The 24,106-nt window shown below is 56.7% G+C and overlaps 1 protein-coding gene across 4 annotated transcripts in view; it reads left to right on the forward strand.

Moving 5' to 3' along the window:
* ZNF532 (zinc finger protein 532) overlaps positions 1 to 24,106 on the forward strand; it is a 78,721-nt gene that overhangs the window by 54,368 nt on the left and 247 nt on the right. For 3 of the 4 annotated variants that reach the window (XM_056106959.1, XM_056106957.1, XM_056106958.1), the window contains 7 exons: positions 5,289 to 5,470; positions 10,168 to 10,344; positions 13,274 to 13,436; positions 15,754 to 16,035; positions 19,237 to 19,349; positions 21,088 to 21,235; positions 23,801 to 24,106. The exon at positions 23,801 to 24,106 is cut by the window's right edge and continues 247 nt beyond it. In XM_056106959.1, the coding sequence (XP_055962934.1) occupies positions 5,289 to 5,470; positions 10,168 to 10,344; positions 13,274 to 13,436; positions 15,754 to 16,035; positions 19,237 to 19,349; positions 21,088 to 21,235; positions 23,801 to 24,106 (1,371 nt within the window). Of the gene's footprint in view, positions 1 to 5,288; positions 5,471 to 10,167; positions 10,345 to 13,273; positions 13,437 to 15,753; positions 16,036 to 19,236; positions 19,350 to 21,084; positions 21,236 to 23,800 lie in introns of all 4 variants that reach the window. The other variant, XM_056106960.1, reaches the window with a different exon arrangement.

A 24,106-nucleotide genomic window follows, 5' to 3' on the forward strand; every position in this document is an offset into this window, starting at 1 on the left:
CGGCTGTGTGCAAGGCAAACGCCCTACCCACTGTGCCGTCGCTCCAGCCCAAACAACAACAACAAAAAAACACTGTCCTCCCATTGTTCATCAATTTGCTCAAGCGGGCCCAGTAATGTCTCCATTTTGAGACTTGTTGTTACTGTGTTTGGCATATTGAATACATCACGGGGAGTTTGCCAGGCTTTGCGTGCGGGCGAGATACTCTCAGTAGCTCAGTACTGCCAGGCTCTCTTAAGAGGGGCGAAGAAATCGAACCCGGCTCGGCCGGGCTGGCTGCGTGCAAGGCAAATGCCCTACCTGCTGTGCTATTGCTCCAGCCCAACTTTCATATATATATGCAAACATATATGTATATATGTGTGTATATTTCCCTCTATGATTTGTTGCCTACTATTTGAACCCCATCAAATGTAATGTGGTACTCTAGTCTATGGGTAGGGTGTATCTTATGTGTCGCGGCCCCCTGAGTGGTCCAGGAATAGGTTCACTCGTGCATGAGGCTCGGCCCGAGCTTGTGGAGAGCGGTCTTGAGCATGGCGGTGCTTGGGTTCTTGAGGTTTTTGGCTGCTGGGGCTGGGTCCCTTGGGGCGGGGAGGGCTCCCGCCTGTCCTCCCTCTGGGGTGCCCCATGCAGTTGTTTTTTGTCTCAGCTGGCTGTCATGGTGCTTAGCGTAAGTGATTTCATCTTGGGGCAATTGCCTTTTCGTCTTCTCATAAGCAGATTCTTAGAAAAATGACCCCTGGGGATCACCTCCGGGTCAGCTTCTGGGGTGCAGTCAACGGGGACTTAGCTGCAGAGGGTGCTTCCTTCCTACGGCTTCTAGAACTTCCTACGTGGCACGAACCTACCAACCTCCTGTTAGGTAGTGACTGAGTCCCAGCCTGGCCCCTTGTGCACCTGCCCGCTTGCTCGGGCAGCCTCTGGCCCCTTCGCTGCAGACTCTGGCTGTGGGTTTTCTGGTCCCGTTCCCTTGCAAACAAACAAACACTGTCCTCCCGTTGTTCATTGATTTGCTCAAGCGGGCCCAGTAACGTCTCCATTGGAGACTTTGTTACTGTGTCTGGCATATCGAATACGTCACGGGGAGCTTGCCAGGCTTTGCCGTGCGGGAGAGATACTCTTGGTAGCTTGCCGGGCTCTCCCAAGAGGGGCGGAGGAATTGAACCCGGCTCGGCCAGGCTGGCTGCGCGCAAGGCAAACGCCCTATCGCTGTGCTATCGCTCCAACCCCGTTCCCCCTAAGCACATAATTTTAATTTTGGTCAGACGAGGCCTGGCTCAGTTTGTCCGTTCATGCTTCGAACCCTTCATTTATGGCCCAGTGATTTTCCGGGTGGATTATATGCGTCTGCCCTGGCACCCTGCAGATTTGCTCATTTAGCTGTCAGCCCTCGTTAGGGATTTTTCAGTGCGACAGAAGGGTTTGAAGCCTGCCCCTGCCAACCCGCGCGGGGAACAAAAGGTATAGAAAGCCCGTCTGTGAGGCGGGTGCCGTTTTATTCCAGTGACAGGCTGTCTCCACGTTGCCATTGTGAAATCGGATGAAAGGGAAGGGCAGAAAGCAAAGAGGTGCCCTTTATTGCTGTTGTTATTTTTGGTAATTAGACTGTAGGTAGAAGATGACGGGCCGGCTGTTAACCAGGCACAGACAGTCAAGCATCTGGGCTGACAGTCAGGCGGGCACAGACGTGACCTTTCGATCAAATGTTTCAGGCTGTTGCCCGCTCTGGGGCTGTTGGGAATTTAAGCATCAGTGGGTCCTCTGCTTCCTCCCAGGTCTCCTGCCCGGCTCATCCTCCCTGCTAATACCTACCTGCCCAGGCTCTTTGCCTCTTTCCCAGAGGACCAGAAACCCGGAGAACCGTTGACCACGGTGCCCGGACCAGGTCTGCCGTCTGTAAGCCCTGTCCGAGCCCTTCAGAGGGATGTCCAGGGACCCCTCGTCCACTTCCTCCACACCTGCCACAGGAACTGCTCAATGGCTGGAGCACACATGTTACATGCACGGTGTTATATGTAGGGTGCATGGATCCCGTCCCCTTTACCAGGCGCGCCCCCCCCCCCCCCCCGCCCAAGCACTGGAGGAGCAATCCCTGAGCACTGAAGTGAGTAACAAACCATCACAACAGAACAAAGGCTAAACCCTGGGTCTTAGGGTCCACTTCAGGTCAGAAGATGGAATGGGAGGAGCTGGGGCCTGGCTGTTGCGAAGGCATCTTACTTTCACCCCAGAGTAGGGCTAAGGTGCTTCTTCCTCTAGCCCTTAAAACACCCATGTTCAGGAGGCCCGCGTCAAGTGTTGCCAACATGCGCCTTACCCTGCAGCCTGCTCTCTGGGGCCGGCCTGGCTGCACTGTGCAGCTGTCCTCTCTGTAAGTGGCCTCAGCTTGCGCAGTCGAAGGGCTAAGGGTTTCCGGCATGTAGCTGAGCTCTCGGATTAAGAACAGACGGCGTTGGGCTGGAGCGGTAGCACAGCGGGTAGGGTGTTTGCCGTATACACGGCCAACCCGGGTTCAATCCTCAGCATCCTATAGGGTCCCCTGAGCACCCCCTGAGTGCAGAGCCAGAAGTAACCCCTGAGCATCACTGGGTGTGACCCATAAAGCGTAAAAACAAACAAACAGACGGCGGGGAAGTCCTGACCTGTCCGTGAGCTTAGACGGCCCCCAAGTGACATCGCCTCCAAGCGACATCGCCCCAGACTCCCCGAGTCCAGAGAGGCTGGCGGGACCTTCTCCGTTGGACCCCATGTGGATATGGGTCTCTGCCCTCCTGGAACGTGTCATCTGAAATGGGATCAGCAAGCAGAAGGCAGGGACTGCTGTCTCTCCTCTGGCACATGTGTTTGTGGAGATCTGAGGTCACCACACCAGGATCCAGGAGGCCAGGGCACCTGCCCTTGCCCGCACAGCCCCCTGCCCCCGGAGCGTGGAGGCTTGGGCCTTGGCCTTGGGGCTGCAGACAGCCCTGGGCCTCCCCGCCTCATCATTTCTCACTGACACACTGGCATCTTGGCCTTTGTTTGTACAAGACCCCCGAGTGGTTCGCGGAAGCTCTCTTGAGTAGGTCCCGGGTGTGTTTCAGTGACCCGTCAGGATGAAAATCCTTCCACCCACCAGCCTGTCTTCAGCCATTTCTGCATGTCCGCATTACAGAGGCCACAAGAGCTGTCTCTGCCTCCAACTTTTAGGCAACACTCGTGCAGGGGAGTTTGCTCTAAGCTGCCTGAGGGCCCTCCCTCCCCCCCCCCCCCCCCCCCAAACACACAGAGGGTTGCTCAGGGCTCACTCCTGGTTCTGCACTCAGGAATCTCTTCTGGCAGGCTCAGGGGAGCATATGGAATGCCGGGGATGGACCCCCTGCCTCGCACATCCCCTTCCCCCTGGGTTGGCCCTCATGCAAGGCAAGTGCCCTACTCTGTAGTATGGAGACCATTGGTCGTTCTGAGCTGAGTGTGTACCCTTGGCAAGCGATGTCAGGATTAATGTGCTCAAGTACTAGGGGAAGGGGAGGGAAGAGGAGGAGGGGAGAGAGAGAGAGAGGGAGAGAGAGAGAGAAAATAGGAGAGAGAGGGAGACGGTTATTTAGTACTGGTTTCATCTTAGTGGTGCAGAGAGTGTTTGAGAGTACGTTTACTGAAGAGCAGCCCAGAAATACATATTTTAAAGAGGCTTGTGGAAATTCAGACATTGTAATTCTCTGCCTGGGATTAATGAGTATGTGGGGAAGCAAATAGAAGACTTGAGTTCAAAGGGACGAATGCCTACCTGTGATAATGTGGATGCCAGCAGGATCTTATAATTAACGCATCTGTTGACTGGTTTCCTTGTTGCGGCTTGTTATAATCTTTGGGAATATATGTTATTAGAAAAGGAATGTATTTTTAATGATGCTAGATGACCTCCTCAAAGCTGCCTGTCATGTTCTTATTTTGTGATTGTAATAAACATTTTTATGGGATGAAATTCATCTTTCAGTCCTTTCAGGAGAAAACTAAGAGAGAATCTTCTCAAGTGAGTTTTTGTTTTTCTTAAGTTGATTGAAAATTTAAACAATAATTTGGGGGTACAATTCAAAACGCCGAGAGGATAAAAAGTATTTAAAAATATTTTTTTTCTTACTCCATTGTCAATACATTTATTTTCAGTCTTAGGCAAGCTCTGTATCTTGGCTTTCTTTAGTGAACTCCACAACAAATTGTGTATTTTGGAAGGTGGTAGATACCCATTGTTACGTGAATGTTTAAGTAGTACTCAAAACACATTTATATCAGCTGCCGTATTGGGGTTATTTTGTGGGTTGAGCGTTCTCGGTTTATATTTGAGAGTTTTGTTTTGGTGTTTCAAACGATGCTGTATTATTCAGTGCTTCAAGGCCAGCGGTGAGTGAAAATCACATGCATGAGCCATTCCCGGGTGCTCAGCCATATGGCACCCACGGGATCAGTTCTTTAAGCTCCCCGAGGCCCAGCTTGGTGCTGAAATGTGTGGATCTGAACTCGAGTCGATCAGTTGTAGTTACCAGTCATGTATGGGTCAGTTTGACCTGTTTATTGTTCGTTTTGCTTTTTGGGTCACACCCGGTGATGCTCAGGGGTTACTCCTGGCTCTGCACTCAGGAATTACTCCTGGCGGTGCTCAGGGGACCATATGGGATGCCGGGATTTGAACTCTGGTCAGCCGCGTGCAAGGCAAACGCCCTCCCTGCTGTACTATCGCTCCAGCCCCTTGACTGTGTAAAGAGAAATCAAGTGCCGGGGAGGCAATTGATGTCTGTGACCGAGCTTTGGAATTCCTCTAGCTGAGGCCTCTTGTAATGGATGGGCGAGACTAGAGAAAAACCAAAACACCAAATGGGACTGCTCCCTGGTTCATTTCATTTCGAGGAAAGTCGGTTTGATTTTGGCCGAGGTGTGGGGCTGTCACTGCCGTCCCAACAGATGCCCTTACTTGGTGTAGGTGAGGTTGGCCCGCCACCCTGAATGGCAAGGGCCCCCCGCCCCCACCCCCCTCGTCCTCCTGCTTGGCGCTAATCCAGAGTCAGGTGGGACCAAAAAGGCGTCTGCCTGCGGCCCCTGTACTCTGGGGTGACCACTTGGGACACCAACGGGTCCTTCAGGATTTCCTGTTGCCCTTGCAGAGGTCGCTTGAACCCCGGGGCTTCGAGTCGGGTGGCGGCCGCGTGGGCGAGGGGCCGGGTTGGCTGGCTGCGAGTTCTAACGAAGCTTCTTTACGTCCCGAACGACACTTCCTAGGACCAACCCTGTCTCCCCTTTGGTTTGTCTAGAAGACTTGCACTGTCTGCCAGATGCTGCTCCCTAACCAGTGCAGCTTCGCCTCCCACCAGAGAATCCATCAGCACAAATCTCCCTACACCTGCCCCGAGTGCGGGGCCATCTGCAGGTCGGTGCACTTCCAGACGCACGTCACCAAGAACTGCCTGCACTACACGCGCAGAGTCGGCTTCCGGTGAGTAGCCCAGCGGCGCCGGGATCCTGGGGCAGGGGTGGGGAGGGACAGCACGGCGACTCCCCCCCACCACCCCCAAGCCACCTGGAGATGGGGGCAGAGTCTCTTTGATGGACCCATCGAGAAGTCTTTCCTCTGTCCATGCGCAGCACACGCACAGACAAACACAACACACACATACACACACGTTCTCTGGGTCCCAGTGCCTATGAGAACGTGCATGCGCATGCGTACACACACACACACACACACACACACACACACACACACACATCAGACACACACGCTCTCTGGGTACACACACACACATCAGACACACACACTCTGGGTACACATACACAGCTCTCTGGGTCCCAGTGCCTGTGAGAACACGCATGTGTGTACAAGCACGCACATCTCACACACACACATGCTCTCTGGGTACACACACACTCTCTGGGTACACACACACACACACTCTGGGTACACACACACACACACATGCACCATTCTCTGGGTCCCAGTGCCTGTGAGAACACACAGACACACAAATGGACACACACACAGCTCTCTGGATCTCAGTGCTTGTGAGAGCGCACTTGTACCCCCTTCACCGAGGCCCCCGTCGTGTTGGAGGGCATCGCTCTGACATCGCTCTCCCCGGAAGTGCCCCAAGGAACCGTTCCCCGCTCCCCCTTCCCCACGCAGCCTGGCTTCCACCTCCTCCCCTTGTCCCAGCTCTTCTCGCCTCTCTGGAAGCTTCTTGGGCGTGTGTACTCCTCCAGCACCAACGTGGCAGGTCTCACGTTGGTCTGGCTAGCTCAAAGCGGGATCTTCAGCTCCTGCTTGGGGCCCTGGACATCCTCCCCTTCCCCGCTGCAGGTTTCTGGTCGCCGAGACCCACCTCACTGCCCTGGGCCTCTGCTCCCAAAGCGGGTGCTGTCTCTTGCGTGTTGGTGGCCTGGCCATCTCGGACCCTTCATACTATTTTGTTTTGTTTTTTTTCCCCCTTCGGGGTCTCAGCATTCTGATGTTTTGTGGAAGTACGTCTTGTTGGTGTGAGTTCATTTTCCTCCAATCAAGGTGATGATTCATTGCATTCCCAGGTGGCTCCTGGCCTTGGCATGTGCTTTTCTTACGCTTCCAAACCCCCAAAATGCCAAGATTCCCTGGATTGGGAACGGCCCTCAGGGAAGACCTGGGGTTTGGATACTGAGGAAACTGGGTTTTGTGGCCCCTGCTCTCACTCCGATCAGGTGTGAACAGTGTATTCTGTCCTTCTGTTCGTGCCGTGGTGCCCCTGTCTTCAGAGTGGCCGGTGCCTGGCCCGGTGACACCCGACTGTTGTGGAATAAAGTGGAAAGTCTCAGTGTGGGCTCCGGGGGCCCTGGGGGTGCCACGGCTGTTCCCGGTGGGGTTGGGATCCTGATTCTCGCTGTGGGCTTGGAAACGTGCCACTGGTTTCTTTGTCTAATCGCAGGGAGCAGTTTGCAACCATTTTCCTGGTGCTGTTCTTTTAACCCATGCCAAACTTCTCTCAGATGTTCAGTTTATTTTTCTACTAAAGTAAAAGCGAGCTCGGGTTGGAATGAACAGAGGAAGCAAGGCGGCTGAGAGCCGGCGCCTGCGGGCCTCTTCTGAGTGGGGGCAGGCGCTCAGCGGACCAACCCCACGGAGGGTCCTCCTGGGACCCAGCCCACTCTCCCCTCGCTCGCAGTGGTTCAGATTTGCTGCTTTGAATTTTTGCAGGAATTTTCACGTTTAGTCTAGATTTCCTCCCTGGATTTCACACTTAAAAGGGCTGTATAAATATTCTGCCTGTTTCTTCTTTTTGTGTGAATTTTTTGGACCACTGCCGGAGGTGCTCAGGACTTCCTCTGGCTTTGTGCTCAGGGATCACTCCTGGCAGGGCTTGGAGAACCGCATGCGATGCTAGGGATCGAACCCTGCTTGGCCATGTTCAAAGCAAGTGCCCTTTGAGACTGCCCACCCTCCTGTCTCTCCAGCCTTGGATATTCTGTTGCTCTGTTCACGTTCACTGCTTTTGGTGAGGAGAAATAGTTTTTCCGTACTCCCCTCTCCCACCCCACCATTTTTTTTTTTTTTTTTTTTTGCTCTTTGGGTCACACCTGGTGATGCACATGGGTTACTCCTGGATTTGCACTCAGGAATTACTCCTGGCGGTACTCAGGGAACCATATGGGATGCTGGGTCGGTGCGTGCTAGGCGAACGCCCTACCTGCTGTGCTATTGCTCCAGCCCCCCACCCCACCATTTGAAATAGTTGTCGAGCCTGGCATTTGGGGCACTAGCACCCCATTGCTTGGTTCTCCACCCATTTGGGCTCTGCGCTTGGTCCTTTGCAGTTCCCTGTCTAGCCTGGATGGGACACGGTGCATCTCCCCAACTCCATTAGGGTTCCCAGGTAGCGAGGCCTCGCTCTCTATTTAGTTTTTTATTTTTCCTTTTTGGGTCACACCCGGCGATGCTCAGGGGTTACTCCTGGCTCTGCACTCAGGAATTACTCCTGGTCGTGCTCGGGGGACCCTATGGGATGCCGGGGATCGAACCTGGGTTGGCCATGTGCAAGGCCCTACCTGCTGGGCTATCGCTCCAGCCCTGGCCTCTCTCTCTCAAGTCAGACCCTCCTCCGCTTTTCTCCGCTTCCTGAGAGCCCTGTCTCTGCGTCCAGGAAGGGGAATCCCGATACTGTAGGCTACGCACTTTTTGTTGCTGTCTCGGGGCCACACCCCAAATGATGCACGGGCCTCACTCCTGGCTCTGCACTCAGGACTCACTCCTGACGGTGCTCAGGGGACCGTATGAGATGCTGGGGATGCTCAGGGGTTACTCCTGATCGAACCCAGGTTGGCTGTGTGTAAGGAAAGCACACTCCCCGCTGTACTGTTGTCACTCTGGCCTGATTTTTCTCCTTTTTTAATTGGAAAAAGAAGCTGGCGGGGCCCCTGGGACAGAAAAACTGTCGTGTCTGTGGAGGAGTTTGAGCTCTGGAGGGAACCTCCAGCCCTCGCTGTCCGGCTGGCCCGTGGCTCTTGAACTTGCTGTTCCATATACCGGCTCAGCCTCTCTGCATCCTTCCTCACTTCCCAGCCCGTCTGTCCTCTGCGACCTCTCTCCCGGGGCCTTCGGGTTCCGTCTGCCGCGCCCCGAGCCACCTCCCTCACCCACGTTTCTCCCCGGGTCCTTTTTCTCTGGCCCTCAGCTTCCTCTCCCGCCAGGCCCCCTTCCGCCCTTCCTTGGTCCTCATGACCTTCAGCTGCCGCGTTCCTGCCCTGGCAGGGAAACGTCTTTTCTGCATCTCGATGTCGCGTTTCCCTGGCGACCATCTGTTTCCGTCTGCCGGCGCCTGCCTCCGCGCAGGGCTGAGTGAGGCCGTAGACGGTTTCCTGCTCCCCTGCCCCCCGCCATTATCAGCTCTGGCTCACGTCTCAGCCGCTGGACCTCGGGCTGCCGGTCACTCGGTGGGCCGATCGCATTCCCCAGCAGGTACGGGGATGCGGCTCTGTGTGTGGAAGAGCTGGCGGCCCCATGCGGCTCTGTCCCTGGCTCCCTTCGGCAGAGGGGAGTGTCTAGGCTTGCACACCCAGTCTCGAGCCCCGTCCGTCTGTAGCACCATCTGCATCCGTCAAATGCTTGCAGGTATGTGCCTGGGAGACACACCCCAAAATCTCCCGGGTGCTCCCTGGCACTGGAAGGCAGAGTTGAAAGCACGGGGGCTCCTTGCCGGGGAGCGGCGAGACCAGGAGAGATGTTCTAGCTTCCAAGGTTCTCCTATCAGGACCAGACCCCAGGGACGGACACTCGGGTCTCGGGTGCTTCGCGGGAGGCCGTCCGTGTCCTCCGAGGTGGCGACTGTTTTGAGCCGGCCACACACGTCACCTCCCAGAGACAGCCCATCTCGGTGGTCGTGGCCTGCGGTGTCCACTGACCCACTGCATTGGCACCAGCAGTCCAGCTTGCTTTCCGCCCCTGGGCCCATGGCAGAGGTGCAGAGAGTGGACGTTCCCACCCTTGGCCATGACGTTTGGGGGCAGGGTCCCTCAGCACCCAGCCAGGGGTGTCCCAAGTGCTTATGGACCCTTTCCCTGATCTCGAGCTGGTGTCCATTATCTTCTCTTCTCCCCACCATCTGAAGCCTTCATGGGTTTTCTAGAAGCTTGAAAGATGGTCAAGAAATAAAGAAAGCAACAACAGAATGAACCTTGAGAGTTTTACTCTTTCTTTGCGATCTTCCTTCTTGGCTACGTAAAACTACGTGTCAAGCGCGTTTGCCGCCCAAGCCCAAGTGCTGCGTGTGCCCTCGTGGCCGAGCACGTGTGTCGCCCGCATCCCCCCTCTTGAGACATGTGCTTTTTCATGCTTCCGTGTCTGATGCTGGGCTGTGTGTAGGGGCTCCCTCTGCCTTCAGAGAAGCCTGCGTTCTCGCTGGAGCGCATTTCTCTCTCTCTCTCTCTCTCTCTCTCTCTTTCTCTCTCTCTCACTTTCCTTCCTTCCTCTCCTTCCAGAAACCTCCAATAAAATTCGTTTTACTTAAAAAAACAAAAACAAACAAACCAAAAAAAAACCCTTTATGTGTCACCCATAGGAGGAAAACAAAATAGATCAAGGCACACACCGCCCCCAAAGCCGCTGGGCCCCTGCGGGGGTCGGGAGGGCGTGGGGGCCGCTGCTCACGCTCCTGCTTCCGCTTCTGGCAGGTGTGTGCACTGCAACGTCGTGTACTCGGACGTGGCCGCCCTCAAGTCCCACATCCAGGGCTCACACTGCGAGGTCTTCTACAAGTGCCCCATCTGCCCGATGGCGTTCAAGTCCGCGCCCAGCACCCACTCCCACGCCTATACGCAGCACCCGGGCATCAAGATCGGAGAGCCCAAGTGAGTGGGGGGAGATGGATACGGTGGGGAGCGGGGTGCTCGTGGAGGGGGCTGAGGGTGGGGAGCGGGGGAGGGGCAGGCGCCTTGGCCCGGTCCCCGTGACAACCTGTCCACGGGTGTTGCCTGTTCCATGTACTCCGGCATCTGTTTTGCTGAACAAGTGATAATTATTTTTGTTTGGTTTGTTTTTTGTTCATTTGTTTTGGTTTGGGGGCCAGACCTGGCTGTCCTCGGGCTGTCCCCGGCTCTGTGTTGAGGAGTTGGCCCAGTGGCACCATAGATGGTGCTGGGGATTTGAACCAGGGCTGGGGCCGATGAGGCCGCCTGCCAGGCCTGACCTCCTGTGGACCTCCAGCCCTTGGCTTTGGGGTGTGTGTGTGTGTGTGTGTGTGTGTGTGTGTGTGTGGATTGGGGCATGGGGAGGGTGGGTTTGGGGCCACACCTGACGATGCTCAGCCCTAATCCTGGCTTCACACTCAGGAATCACTCCTGGGGGTGCTCAAGGGACCATATGGGATGCTGGGAATCGAACCCGGGTCAGCCATGTGCAAGGCAAATGCCCTACCCGCTGCACTATCGCTCTATCCCAGAGTTTGTTCTTAATGGGATTTTTATCAAGTAAATTCTAGGAGATTGTTTCAGGGCATGGGGGGAATGACCCAAAAAACTTAGACCTTGCCCCCCCCTCCCCCGGCACCTTCCAATTTCTCCATAGCTTCTTCCTTACAGAAATACCATTTACCCAGTAACGACTTTTTTTTTTTTTTTAAATCTGAAGTTAGCTTGAGATCTGGTACATCAGGTGATGGCTTTGTAGCTGCTCTCAGGTCTTTTTTTTTATTTTTGTTTTTGGGTCACACCCGGCGATGCACAGGGGTTCCTCCTGGCTCTGCACTCAGGAGTTACTCCTGGCAGTGCTTAGGGGATCATATGGGATGCTGGGAATCTAACCCGGGACGGTCGCATGCAAGGCAAACACCCTACCCGCTGTGCTATCTCTCCAGCCCCAGCTGCTCTCAGGTCTTGAATGAGAAAAGAAAAATTTCGTTTTCCTGCCTCCGACGTGTTCTGCGTTTGGTCCGTTTCTGCGTGGGTCAGCTGAGTCTTTGCTGATGAACGTGAGCAGACGGCTGGGGGCTGCCCGCAGAGGCCGGTGCGTGGGCAGTGTCCATGCCCCCGCATCGGGAGACTCAGCCTTGTCTCGTGTGGGCAGGGCTGGTGGAAGGAGGCCGAGAGGGAGGGAGGAGGCGTGGCCGCCGGGCTGTGCTGCGCTAGCTCCTGCCCTGCTTCCCTCCTTCCGGCGCTGGCTCAGGGGCTCTGTGAGGATCTGTTTATTCCTCTTGGTGCCGACGTGGGCTGGCATCATCCTGTGAGGAAGCTCCCCAGCCCTTGGCTCTGGGGGCGTTTTTGCCCAAAGCGCGCACATAGTCACAGAGGAGGCCTTAGGGAGAAGGTAACTCGCAGCAGGTCTTGCTAGGTTTGACTTCAGCACTGTCTTTTTTTTTTTTTCTTTTTGGGTCACACCTGGCGATGCACAGGGGTTGCTCCTGGCTCTTCACTCAGAAATTACTCCTGGCGGTGCTCGGGGAACCATATGGGATGCTGGGAACTGAACCCAGGTCGGCCGCGTGCAAGGCAAACGCCCTACCTGCTGGGCTATCGCTCCAGCCCCCACTTCAGCACTGTCTTTGGGGGAGACGTTGGCAGAGCGCCCAGCAGGCTGGAAGGCAGGCTTTGTGTGCAGACCACCCACCACGTTCTGTTCTCGGCACCCCCGGTACTGCTGGGTGTGGCCACCAAACCTAGACAGATGGTATAGAAATGGCTCTTGTCCTACAGAGCTCCGGCACAGTGGAATTTTAGTGTAGTGGAGCCTTCATTCTGATCTTTACAGATCCTCAGAATGAAGTGGATTGGGGGGGGTGGGGGGGTGGAGTGATAGTACAGCAGACAGGGCACTTGCCATGCACGCGGCCAACCCAGGTTCTTGGCAACTTGGCAACCCCATATGGTGAGCTACACCCCCCATCCCTGCCAGGAGTCAGCCTTGAGCACTGCTGGGTGTGGCCACAAACCGACTGAAACACACTGACCGATGGAGAAGACCCAGGGCTCAGCGTCTAGGGGGAAAGATTCACTGGGAGCTCAGACCCGGGCATAGTTTCACCTTCAGTAGGCTCAGGATCAGCCCTAGCACGAGGAGGACAAGCTAGTCCCCAGACACTGCCAGGGTGAGACTCCCCCCCCCCCCCAAAAAAAAAAAAAAAAACAGGACAAAACCCACAACAACACCTGCAGTCAATTTTTCCCCAAGCAAAGGCAGCAAGAACCACCCAGCTGGCGGGGGCGACATCCAGGAATGTAGCTCCTGGGGCCTGGTGGGAACGGCCCCAGAGGAAGGAGGGAGACAGGGAGGAAAGGCGGAGGGTCTGGAAGGCAGCACAGACCCTCCAGTCAGGTCCTCAGACCAGCTGGGCAGGAGGGACCCCGAAAGGGTCTGGGTAGGGAGGAGAAAGAAGGATCGGAACATCTCACCTCTGAGCACTTCCAAGTATGACTCCAAAAGCCAAAAAAAAAAAAAAAACCTCTCAAATACAAAGTCAGGAAACGTCATGGGGCTCAAGATATAGTGTGGGGTTAAAGCGCCTGGCTTGCAGTGGGTCCTGACCCAGGGTCGAATCCTGACCCTGCATCCAGTCCCTTGAGCACCGCCAGGAACTGACTCTCCCAAGAGAAGTGGGAAGAGGAACTGCATTGTGAAGTCCGTTTCTCTCTGCTGCCTGCACCCGTGCCCTCCGCGAATCTCCAGGGTGCCCCCAGAATGTCTCGGGTGCAGAGGGATCCGGAAGCGGCCGGGGCTGCTCTGTCTCTGCCTCCCTGCCATCCCGGCGGCCCCTGGCTGATGGCCCCCCGCCGCCTTCTCTCCTAGAATCATCTACAAGTGCTCCATGTGCGACACCGTGTTCACCCTGCAGACGCTGCTTTACCGCCACTTCGACCAGCACATCGAGAACCAGAAGGTGTCCGTGTTCAAGTGTCCCGACTGCTCCCTCCTCTACGCGCAGAAGCAACTCATGATGGATCACATCAAGGTGCGTGGCGCCGGGCGGGTCCCGCACACGCCTGGCTGGAAATTGTGGTTAACAGGAAGCCCCGACCGGAGGGAAAGGACAGCAGGGAGGGCCCCTGTTCGCCTGGCACACGGCTGACCGGGTGTGGCCCCTGGCACCCGCTGTGGTCCCCTGAGCACAGCGGGGTGTGATCCTCCCCCCAAATTTAATTTCTTTTTCTTTTTTGGGTCACACCCAGCAATGCTCAGGGGTTACTCCTGGCTCTGCACTCGGGAATTATTCCTGGCGGTGCTCGGGGGACCCTATGGGATGCTGGGAATCTCAAGGCAAACGCCCTACCTGTTGTGCTATTGCTCCAGCCGTCCCCCCCCCCCATTAAAAAAATTTTGAAAATTAAAATAAAAATAACAGAGGGAGCCAGGACCAGAGTGACAGTACAAGGTCAGGCACTTGTCTTGCATGCGGCCGACCCTGCTTTGATCCCTGGCACTCATATGGTTCCTTAAGCATCCCCAGGAGTAGATCTCTGAGCACAGAGCTAGGAGTAAGCCCTGAGCACCACCAGGTATGGCCCTAAAGCCCCCAAATTGACAAACAAGTCCAGGACCAGACAGGTAGGACAACAGGTAGGGCCTTGGCCTGGCACGCAGCCGACTAAGATTGATCCCTGCCACCCCTCATGCTCCCCTGAGCCCTGAGTACAGGCGGGCATGGCCCCCAAAATAATAAAAGAATAAGCCATCATTGCGGTTCTATTTTTGCCTTCATGTGAATCTGCTGACTGGAGACGTTACTGGGCCCGCTCGAGAAAAACCGATGAACAACGGGAGGACAGTGACAGTGACAATTACTATTTTATTTTCAGAGCCTAGACGATTTTATGGGACTTTAGAAATCAATGGGGACGATGGCAGATTATATTAACAGTGTATTAGAGAGTCAAGGTCTTTGCTTTGAAATGAGTGGGATTTTTGTCTGAGGGCCACTCCCGGCTGTGCTCAGGGTTGCCTCCGGCCTCTGTCCTGTGGGGTCATTCCAAGCGGTGCTAGGGACTGAGCCAGGCCAGTGCCCAGCCCCCTGCCCTGCCACTCCGCCCCTGGCAGTACCGAAGCGGCGAGCTAGGGTGCTGACTGCTGCCCCCGGACCCCTTGGTCTTCTCCTCTCGCCGAGGTGTTGGACTCTTGGGCGGGCATTAGGCCCAGCGGACGAGTCAGGGTCCTCTTTGGATGCTGATTCGCGGCGCCTCCCAGCGGGCTGCCCCGCCTTGTTTCCTGCCTCTTCTCCAAGCTCAGGACAGAGTGTGGCCGCAGCCCCTGGAGTGCCCGCTGCCCTGGCTTCACAGTGTTGTCCTTGTGTGCCCAGGGGGTTGGTACCCGGCAGCAGTGCTCACAGGCTCGGCTGAACTGCCTCACACCGCGGGGGAGGGTGGGGGTCCTTTCTCGCTCCCCCCCTTCTTTCTTTCTTTCTTTCTTTCTTTCTTTTTTTTTTTTTATGTAGGAGTACTACTATTTATTCAGCCACTGAGTAGGCTGATTGAATTGAGCACCTTACTTTTTTTTTCCATTTTTTATAATTTTATTTATCGAATCACCATGAGAGCAGTTGCAAAGTTTTCGGGTTTAAGTCTCAGTCATGCAATGAAACACCCATATCTTCACCAGTGCCCATTCTCCACCCCCAAAAACCCCAGTATACTCTCCATCCCACACCCTCCCCCTACCTGTGGGGCAGATGATTTCCACATTACTCTCTCTCTACTTTGATCACATTCAATATTTAGACACCAGACCCACCATTATTATTTGGGATTTTACCCCAACACTCAGATCTGCCGAAAAGGCAACAGTAGACAATTTTATTTCTATTGTTGGTTACGAATAAACATAGGATGTCGCGCGGCTGCAGAAGTGGCCGTCTCGCTCCCTTTTTAATGCACCGTGAGGGGTGGGCACTCAGAGAGCACATCTGGCTTCCGCCAGCCCTGCCCAGGGTACGTGGCCAGGCCACGAGCTCACATGGGGGTCCCCGTTTCTGTGGGGCACACGCCGTCCTCTTGAGCATCCGGAAAGGTGTGTTCCGCAATTCTACAGTTCTTTAACCAAAATAAAGGAAAAACATTTGTTTCAATGATCAGGAAAATCTAAAACGTGGTGAATGAAAACATTAGGGCCTGAGGATCAGACCATCCCAAACTTAACATATGGGGGGAGCAGAGGGGGAGCAGAGAGAAAGGAGCGAGACCTCGGGCCGTGAGGGCCTGTGCCCGCCGCCCCACGGTGCAGTCTGGTGCTCCCACAGTGATTTGTGACACGCTCTCCTTTCCTTATGTACGACACAGTCTATGCACGGCACGCTGAAGAGCATCGAGGGGCCTCCCAACCTGGGCATTAACCTGCCTTTCAGCATCAAGCCCACCACGCCGAACTCGGCGGCGCCCAGCAAGGAGGACGCGCGGCCCGTGAATGGGAAGGAGAAGTTGGAGAAGAAGTCCCCGTCGCCCGTGAAGAAGTCCCTGGAGCCCAAGAAAGTGGCCAGCCCCGGGTGGACGTGCTGGGAGTGTGACCGCCTCTTCACGCAGAGGGATGTCTACATCTCACACGTGCGCAAGGAGCACGGGAAGGTGAGTGCCCGGCCGCACCCCGGGGGCCACGCACGTCCTCCCAGCTCTCTCTTGGGCGGTTTTGCTCGTCATTGCTTCCCCCTGCCTCCTCCAAGGTGGACATAAGATCGCTGTCCACCTTGTCTTTGTGACCAGGGAACATGAACTACAGTTAAAAACATTTGAATTTTAAAATTTATTTATTATTTATTTTTGCTTTTTGGGTCACACCCAGCGATGCTCAGGGGATAGTCCTGACTCTGCACTCAGGAATTACTCCTGGCAGTGCTCAGGGGACCATATGGGATGCTGGGAATTAAACCCGGGCCAGCTGCGTGCAAGGCAAACGCCCTACCCGCTGTGCTTCTGCTCCAGCCCCTTGGGGTTTTTTTTGGGGGGGGGGGGGGCACACTCTGCAGTGCTAAAGGCTTACTTCTAGTTGTGCGCTCAGGGATCCTTGCTGATGGGGACTGGGGGTCATCTGCGAGTACCAGGGGTTGAAACCAGGTCAGCCACATCCAAGGCAAGGGTCCTACCTGCTCTGCTGTTACTCTGGCATCTAAAACATTTGAACCTTCATGTTTAGCCTTTAGATAAATAAGGAAAAGAGAACGTGAATGTTTGGAAAAATTCTGGTAGCATTTGTAGGACTTGCCTGCAACATGCTTCTCTCTCTCTCTCTTTTTGTAAAAATAAGCCTGGAGGGGCCCGAGTGATAGCACAGCGGGTAGACTGTTTGCCTTCCACGCGGCCGACCTGGGTTCGATTCCCCGACATCCCATATGGTCCCCCAAGCACCGCCCAGAGTTAATTCCAGAGTGCAGAGCCAGGAGTAGCCCCTGAGGCTCGCTAGGTGAGGTCCTTGCAAAACAATAATAATTTTTAAAAAGCAGGGGGATGTGGGGCTGGAGCAATAGCACAGCGGGTAGGGCGTTTGTGTTGCACACGGCTGACCCGGGTTCGATTCCCAACGTCCCATATGGTCCCCAGAGCACTGCCAAGGAGTAATTCCTGAGTGCAGAGCCAGGAATAACTCCTGAGCATTGCAGGGTGTGACCCAAAAAAAAACAAAACCCAAAAAGCAGGGGGATGGTGGTGTCCTGCGCTTATTGTTTTAAAAGGAGAAACAGCAGCTTGCCGTGGGGGGTGGAACCGGGGTCCCAAGGGCCCTTCCCGTTGTCCTGAGGCTCCTGCCCCACTTACTGACCTTTGGCCTATCTTGCACCCCTGAGATTTCTGTCTCAAAACGTTGCACGATCCTTGGCCTGTCGTGAAAAAGCAGCGTTTCTCTGCACAGCGGACAGTGACTGGTCCTAGCCTAGGAGCCGGTGGCTTGGGGAAAGGCTGCGTTGGGATGGGGTGGAACTCTGCCTCGCAGCTGCGCGCCCACGCGGATGCAGAGCGGAACTGCCGGGCGCGTGCGTGGGCGGGGGCAACGTACGCTGTGGCTCTTGCTGTGCAGGGGGGCTCCTGCTTGGCCCGTGGGGCGCTTGGTGGGAGGTGTCACGCACAGCACAGCGCGCGCCTGGAATGCAGGGTGCGGGCGCGGCGCCGCCTCTTTGCTGAGTTGGCGTTTGGCTGCTCTGCAGTTTGAGATTCTGTTTGAAGCGGGGGCAGGCAGCTCCGCCGCGTGGAATCCGGCCCCCCGAGATTGGATTCCAGTGTGGGCCGTGTTCCCGAGTCCTCCCGGGAGAAGGCGGGGAGCGGGGGAGGCGGGAGGAAGTTCCCAGCTGCTGGACGGCTGGGCCGGGTCCCCTCCCCCCGGGACCAGGCAGGGCCACGGCGCCTGGGGCACCCCCCACCCCACCTCTACCTTTCTCCCCGCTTTGAGCCCTGCATCGCCCCACTGGCTGCCTTTCCCGGACACCCCCAAGTCACTGCCCCATCGCCCCCTTACTGCCCACTCTGCTGGGCCTTTGTTCCTCTGCCTCCATGAGTCCCTTTCCCACTCCCTAGCATTCTCCTGTCCCCCGTCCTCCCGCCCCTGTCCCTCGGGGAAATGCTGCTCTCCGCCCGGCAGGTCCCACACCCCCAAAGCCGCAGCCCCGACTGGCCGCCTCTTCGTGCTCACTTACCGCCCCCCCCCCTCGTTGTTGCAGTCCGTATCAGCAAGTGTTAGGTCCCCCTTGTCCCCCAAAGCGGGCTCCTGCTCTGCATGGCTTCCTGGGCGCCCCTGCCCTGGTGCGCACATCTCCCCGGGCACCTGGACACCCTTGGGGACCTAAGGGCCGCTCACGCTTTCGGGGAGTGTGCGCTGTTTGGAAAGACCACCCGTTTCTGGTGCTCGCAGCCCTTCTGGGGTTGGCTTCCCTCAGACTCATCCAGCCTCCTCAATGCCCCCCTGGCCGCCAGCACCACCTGTCCCCATCTCGTACCCCGAGCAAGGGGTACCTTTGGCCAGGGAGTGGCGTGGGCATGTCCCAGCTGACGAGGGAAACTCGTGACTTGGAATTCTGAGTGACCTTCCCTGTCTCTCTCCCTGTGCATACACAGACAAGGCCTGTGGACAGCACAGCCCGGAAAGGTCCAGCTGCTTAACATTTGGGCGGGAGGGGGAGGGGGTGCCTCTGAGGACTGGGGCACGTGCTGGAGGCCCAGAGTTTGCTCCCCAGCCCTGCAGGGTGACACGCACCACGCCAGGTGCGGCCCAGGACACAGACGTGCACACACACTGATTAGGTGTGTACACGCACACTCACACCCTCGCACACGCACTGACTCACGCACACACATGAGGACTCGGTGACTCACACTTAAAACATGTGCATCCACCCCCCACAGGCACTGGGACACACACACACTCAGCCTCTTCCAGTTCTGTTACACTTCTCTAGGAACACTGGCTGGGTCATCCCAGCCGTTCGGAGGAATCTTTGGTATCGGAGTCTCGGTGCTGCTCTCACGTGGCCTCCCCCCTCCCCCCCCCCCCCGCATTGCTATCATGTGGCTGTTCTCATGTGGCCGTTTCCCCATGGCCATTCCCCAAGCGCTGCACCCACGTGGCGCTGATCTCACGTGGCTGTTCTCCTATGGCCTCTGTCCCGGCGCTGCTCTCACGTGGCCTCCCCGCACTGCTGTCACATGGCTGTTCTCCTGGGGCTGTTCTCACGTGGCCATTTCCCCCATGGCCATTCTCCCAAGCACTGCGCTCACGTGGCTGTTCTCCTACTGCCTCTGTCCCGGCGCTGCTCTCACGTGGCCTCTCTCCTGCTCTCGCTGCAGCAAATGAAGAAGCATCCGTGCCGTCAGTGCGACAAGTCCTTCAGCTCTTCGCACAGCCTGTGTCGACACAACCGCATCAAGCACAAAGGCATCAGGAAAGTTTATACCTGCTCGTAAGTCACGGGCACCCAGCCAGGGAACGCGGCAAGAGGACGCGGTGCTGGTGGCCCCGTGTCTGTCCCCCTGCACTGCCGGGGCCGGGAGCAGACATGTGGGCTCCCTGTTGTGCCGCCCTGGGCTTTGCAGCTTTTCTGGGGGGAAATTCTTCCTCCATGGGCGACTGGCTGGAGCGATAGCACAGTGGTAGGGCATTTGCCTTGTACGCAGCCGGCCCGGCTGAGCCAGGTTCGATTCCTCCGCCCCTCTCGGAGAGTCTGGCAAGCTACCGAGAGTATCTCGCCCGCACGGCAAAGCCTGGCAAGCTCCCCGTGACGCATTCAATATGCCAAACACAGTAATAACAAGTCTCACGATGGAGACGTTACTGGGCCACTCGAGCAAATCAGTGAACAGCAGAAGGACCGTGACCGTGACTGTGATGGGCGGCCGGCCCTGCCTTGAGTGTGTGGGAGTAACGGGGTGCCCAGCTAAAACGCACAGGAACGAGATGCTACGTCACCGGACTTGGTGTGTCCACGCCCACCTGGACGCCAGGTGTGAGCCGCGTGGCAGGTGGCCCGAGTTGAGCCTGGGTAGGAGTGTCGGGCTGAGGGGACTTTGGGAAGGGAGCAAGAGAGAAGGTTCTGGCCGCAGATCTGGAGGAGGAAGGCCTGGCGGGCATCGCAGGTGCAGGACGAAGAGGAAGGTGGCGGCAGGGAGAGAAGCTCACGCAAGGCAGGACTGTGCCACGCTGCCCACAGAGGGCGAGGCCGTGGCCCCTGGGGCTTGGGGTCAGTCCTCAACACCACGTTCCCAAGGCAGTGCCTGAGGTGCACCCAGTCTCCTGCCGCTATTCTCCAGGGGGCCCAGACCCTCCTGCCTTCCCTCTGGTTTACGCGCTTTTTGTTTTTTATTTCTACTTTGGAGAGGGCGGGGGTGCTTGGGTCACACCTGGCAGTGCTCAGAGGACCACAAGGTTCTGGGTCAGCCGCACACAAGGTCAGGGCCTTGACCCCACACACTCCCTCAGTGACCCCAACCCGTTTTATTTTTATTTATTTATTTATTTAGGATTTTTTTGGGTCACACCTGGCGATGCTTGGGGGTTACTCCTGGCTCTGCACTCAGGTGTGATGTGAGGGATCGAACCCAGGTTGGCTGCATACAAGGCAAATCCCTCCCCGCCGTACTATTGCTCCAACTCCCAGCCCATTTTGTAAAAGAAGGCAACCCCGCCTCTTGTTCTTGCCCAGTGGGCCCCGTTCTCAACCTGCTAGTGGCTTCTTTATTTGTGTGTGTATGTGTGAGCATATAAGGCAGAGCCGGAAGTGAGAGACTTGGACCTTCCCTTGGGGTGGGGGGCGGGGCAACCCACCTCCCTGTCTCAGCAACCCCCGGGGGGAGGCCAGACTGCAGCACCCCCCTCCCTGGATGCGCAGGCCCCAGACTGGCCCCAGGAGGCTGGACCATGGCATCTCCCGCCACGGCCGTGAGAGGAAGGCCCTGCATGCTAAAACCCAAGCCCAGAAGTCAGTCTGGGCCCAGACCCGGAGGAGCGAGGTTCTGGTTCCAACCACCTGGGGCCGAGCATGCACTGATGCACTGTGGGAGAAGCAGGAAAACGCTCGAAGAAGCGCCCAAGCACTTTTGGAACGGGGCTCCTCCCGCTGAGCCGAGCCTGCTTTGGGGCGCAGGGTGGGGGTCTGGCCCCAGGCCCTCGGCTTATCTCCGTGTCCCCCCTGTGCCCTGCAGGCACTGCCCCGACTCCCGGCGCACCTTCACCAAACGGCTGATGCTAGAGAAGCACATTCAGCTCATGCACGGGATCAAGGCGCCCGACCTGAAGGAGATGGCCGAGGCCGCCACCGAGGACGACACCGAGACCAAGGAGGACACCAAGGTCTGTCTGGGCGGGGGCCAGAGCCAGGGTTGTGTTCTCTCCTCAACCCCCACCCTCCAACCCCCCCCCCCCCCCCAGAGCTGTCTTTGTTCCACTTCATTTTTTTTTTTTAATCTTGTTCCTTTATCGAAGCTTAACTGACCGCATGCATACCTGAGCGTCTGTCTCTGGGACTTCCGTGCTGTTCCTTTGATCGAGGGTCTGTCTTTTATTTCTGGGCTGTGCTGTTTCCATGACTACCACCTTGCAGTCCGGTTGGAAGCTGGGGAAAGTGATGAGGCAGCTCCTTCGTGCTAATTGTGGAAGGGGCCCAGTGAGAAGGTCACGGGGCTGGAGCAATAGAATAATAGCGAAGGACAGTGCAGCGGGTAGGGCATTTGCCTTGCCTGCAGCCGACCTGGGTTCAATCCCCAGCATCCCATATGTCTCCCCCAAGCATCACCAGTAGCAGTTGCTGAGCATAGAGCCAGGAGTAAGCCTAAGCATTGCTGGGATGACCTGAAAACCCAAAACAAAAACAAAAAAACAATAACCAGTGGGTAGGACATTTGCCTTGCACATGGCAGACTTGTGTTCGATCTCGGGCACCCCGTGTTACTCCCTGAGCCCACCAGGAGTGGAATAACCCCTGAGCACCTCCAGTGTGGCCCAGGAAAACAAACAAAAAGGTCATGGATCTTCAGAGTGGCTCCCTGGAGTGACAGCCTCAGGCCAGGCCTGCCTTCCCCTTAAGACTGCAGGAGGGCCCTGAATCGGGCCCACATGCACCAAGGGGCAGGTCCAGCTCAGGCCAACTGTGCAGCTGGCCTGGGCCTGCTGGCTCTGGTTCTAAGTTGTGTGCAGTGTCCCAGAGAAATGCCCCACTGTAGGCCTGTCTCTCCACTCTCTCTCTCTCTCTCTCTCTCTCTCTCTCTCTCTCTCTCTCTCTCTCACGTACACAACATAGAGTGATAGCACAGTGGTAGGGTGTTCGCCTTGTGCGCAGCCAGCCTGGCCGAGCCGGGTTCGATTCCTCCGCCCCTCTCAGAGAGCCCGGCAAGCTACTGAGAGTATCTCGCCCACACCGCAAAGCCTGGCAAGCTACCTGTGACGTATTCGATATGCCAAACACACAAACACAGTAGCAGTTTCACAATGGAGACATTACTGGTCCCGCTTGAGTAAATCCATGAACAATGGGAGGACAGTGCAGTGCTACAATAAAAATTCTAAATTTCCGCTCTGTGCTTGATAATTTATTTTTAATGTTATCATTTGAGGCATTCAGTGTTTCAGCATGAAGCCCAGCACCCAGGTTCCACCCACTCCCGCCCGCCTTCTTCCCAGGCACATTTTTCAGGTGAATGATTGTCGCTGTGATTGGCCTGTGCTTCAGTTGGGCCAGCTGTGTGCTTTGGGTGGGCCTGAGCCCCTGCCCTGTGCCATCCATGTGTGCAGAGCCCCTGGCACTGTCCTGTCCCCTTCTTACTTCCGTCAAACGGCTCGTACTGTAATCTAGGGCCCCACGTTGGAAGGGTCTCATCCGAGGCTTGAGTCCAGCCCAGGGCTCCGACCTCTGTAAGCCTTTCTCTGGAGCCCTGTTGGGGGGGGGGGGGACAGGGTGGACGGGCCATCAGGCAGGGTGTGGTTCAGGGCCGTGTGTGGGTGCGGGGTGCTTGTGAGCAGGACCCGGGGCAGGGTGGGCCGTCTCTTCAGCTGGCGTGTTCAAACACCAGCAGGGAGATGGACTTGGCCTTCGTTGATGGGGTTCCCACGCTCTGCAGAGGAAGCACGGCCACAGCGGCTGGCAGGGCGTGAGAGCGCGGTCACGGGGAGAGGCCACATCTTTTTGGGTCACACCCGGCGATGCACAGGGGTTACTCCTGGCTCTGCACTCATGAGTTACTCCTGGCGGTGCTCAGGGGACCATATGGGATGTTGGGAAGCGAACCCAGTTCGGTTGCGTGCAAGGCAAACGCCCTACCCGCTGTGCTATCTCTCCAGCCCCTTTCTTTCTTTCTTTCTTTCTTTCTTTCTTTCTTTCTTTCCTTCCTTTCTTTTTTTTTTTTCTTTTTGGGTCATACCTGGTGATACAAAGGGGTTACTCCTGGCTCATGCACTCAGGAATCACTCCTGGCAGTGCTCAGGGGACCCTATGGGAGGGATGCTGAGAATCGAACCCGGGTCGGCCACATGCAAGGCAGATGCCCTACCCGCTGTGCTATTGCTCCAGCCCCAACATTGTCTTTCTAAGCCCATGACTCCAGCTCTTCCCCGTTGTCGTTGCCAGCCCGTGCTCACCTGGTCACTCCGTCCCCACCCACCTCCCCCGCCCCAGTCCCCAAGTACACAGGGCAGCCACCCGACTCCTGACCTTCATGGCCCTCGGCACCTGGGCTGGTCCCCTGTGGCATCTGAATCCTCCTCCTGAATTCTCATCAGACTGAGCCGGCACCCCGGGAACTTGCTCCCTGGTCCCGGCTAGGTTCCCTAGGGCCTCCCCCACCCCCCACAGCAGTGGAGCCAGGGGGGGTCTGAGCGGCTGAGAAGCCGCACCCCCAACACCCTGTCTCCTTTTCCCCAAAGGTCCCCAGCCCCAAGCGGAAGCTGGAGGAGCCGGTCCTGGAGTTCCGACCGCCCCGCGGTGCCATCACGCAGCCGCTGAAGAAGCTGAAGATCAACGTGTTCAAGGTGCACAAGTGCGCCGTGTGCGGCTTCACCACCGAGAACCTGCTGCAGTTCCACGAGCACATCCCGCAGCACAAGTCCGACGGCTCCTCCTACCAGTGCCGCGAGTGCGGCCTGTGCTACACCTCACACGGCTCGCTCTCCCGCCACCTCTTCATCGTGCACAAGCTCAAGGAGCCGCAGCCCGTGGCCCGGCAGAACGGG

The sequence above is a fragment of the Sorex fumeus genome, unplaced genomic scaffold (genome assembly GCF_029834395.1).
Source record: "Sorex fumeus unplaced genomic scaffold, SorFum_2.1 ptg000151l, whole genome shotgun sequence".
In the NCBI taxonomy this organism is placed as follows: domain Eukaryota; kingdom Metazoa; phylum Chordata; class Mammalia; order Eulipotyphla; family Soricidae; genus Sorex; species Sorex fumeus.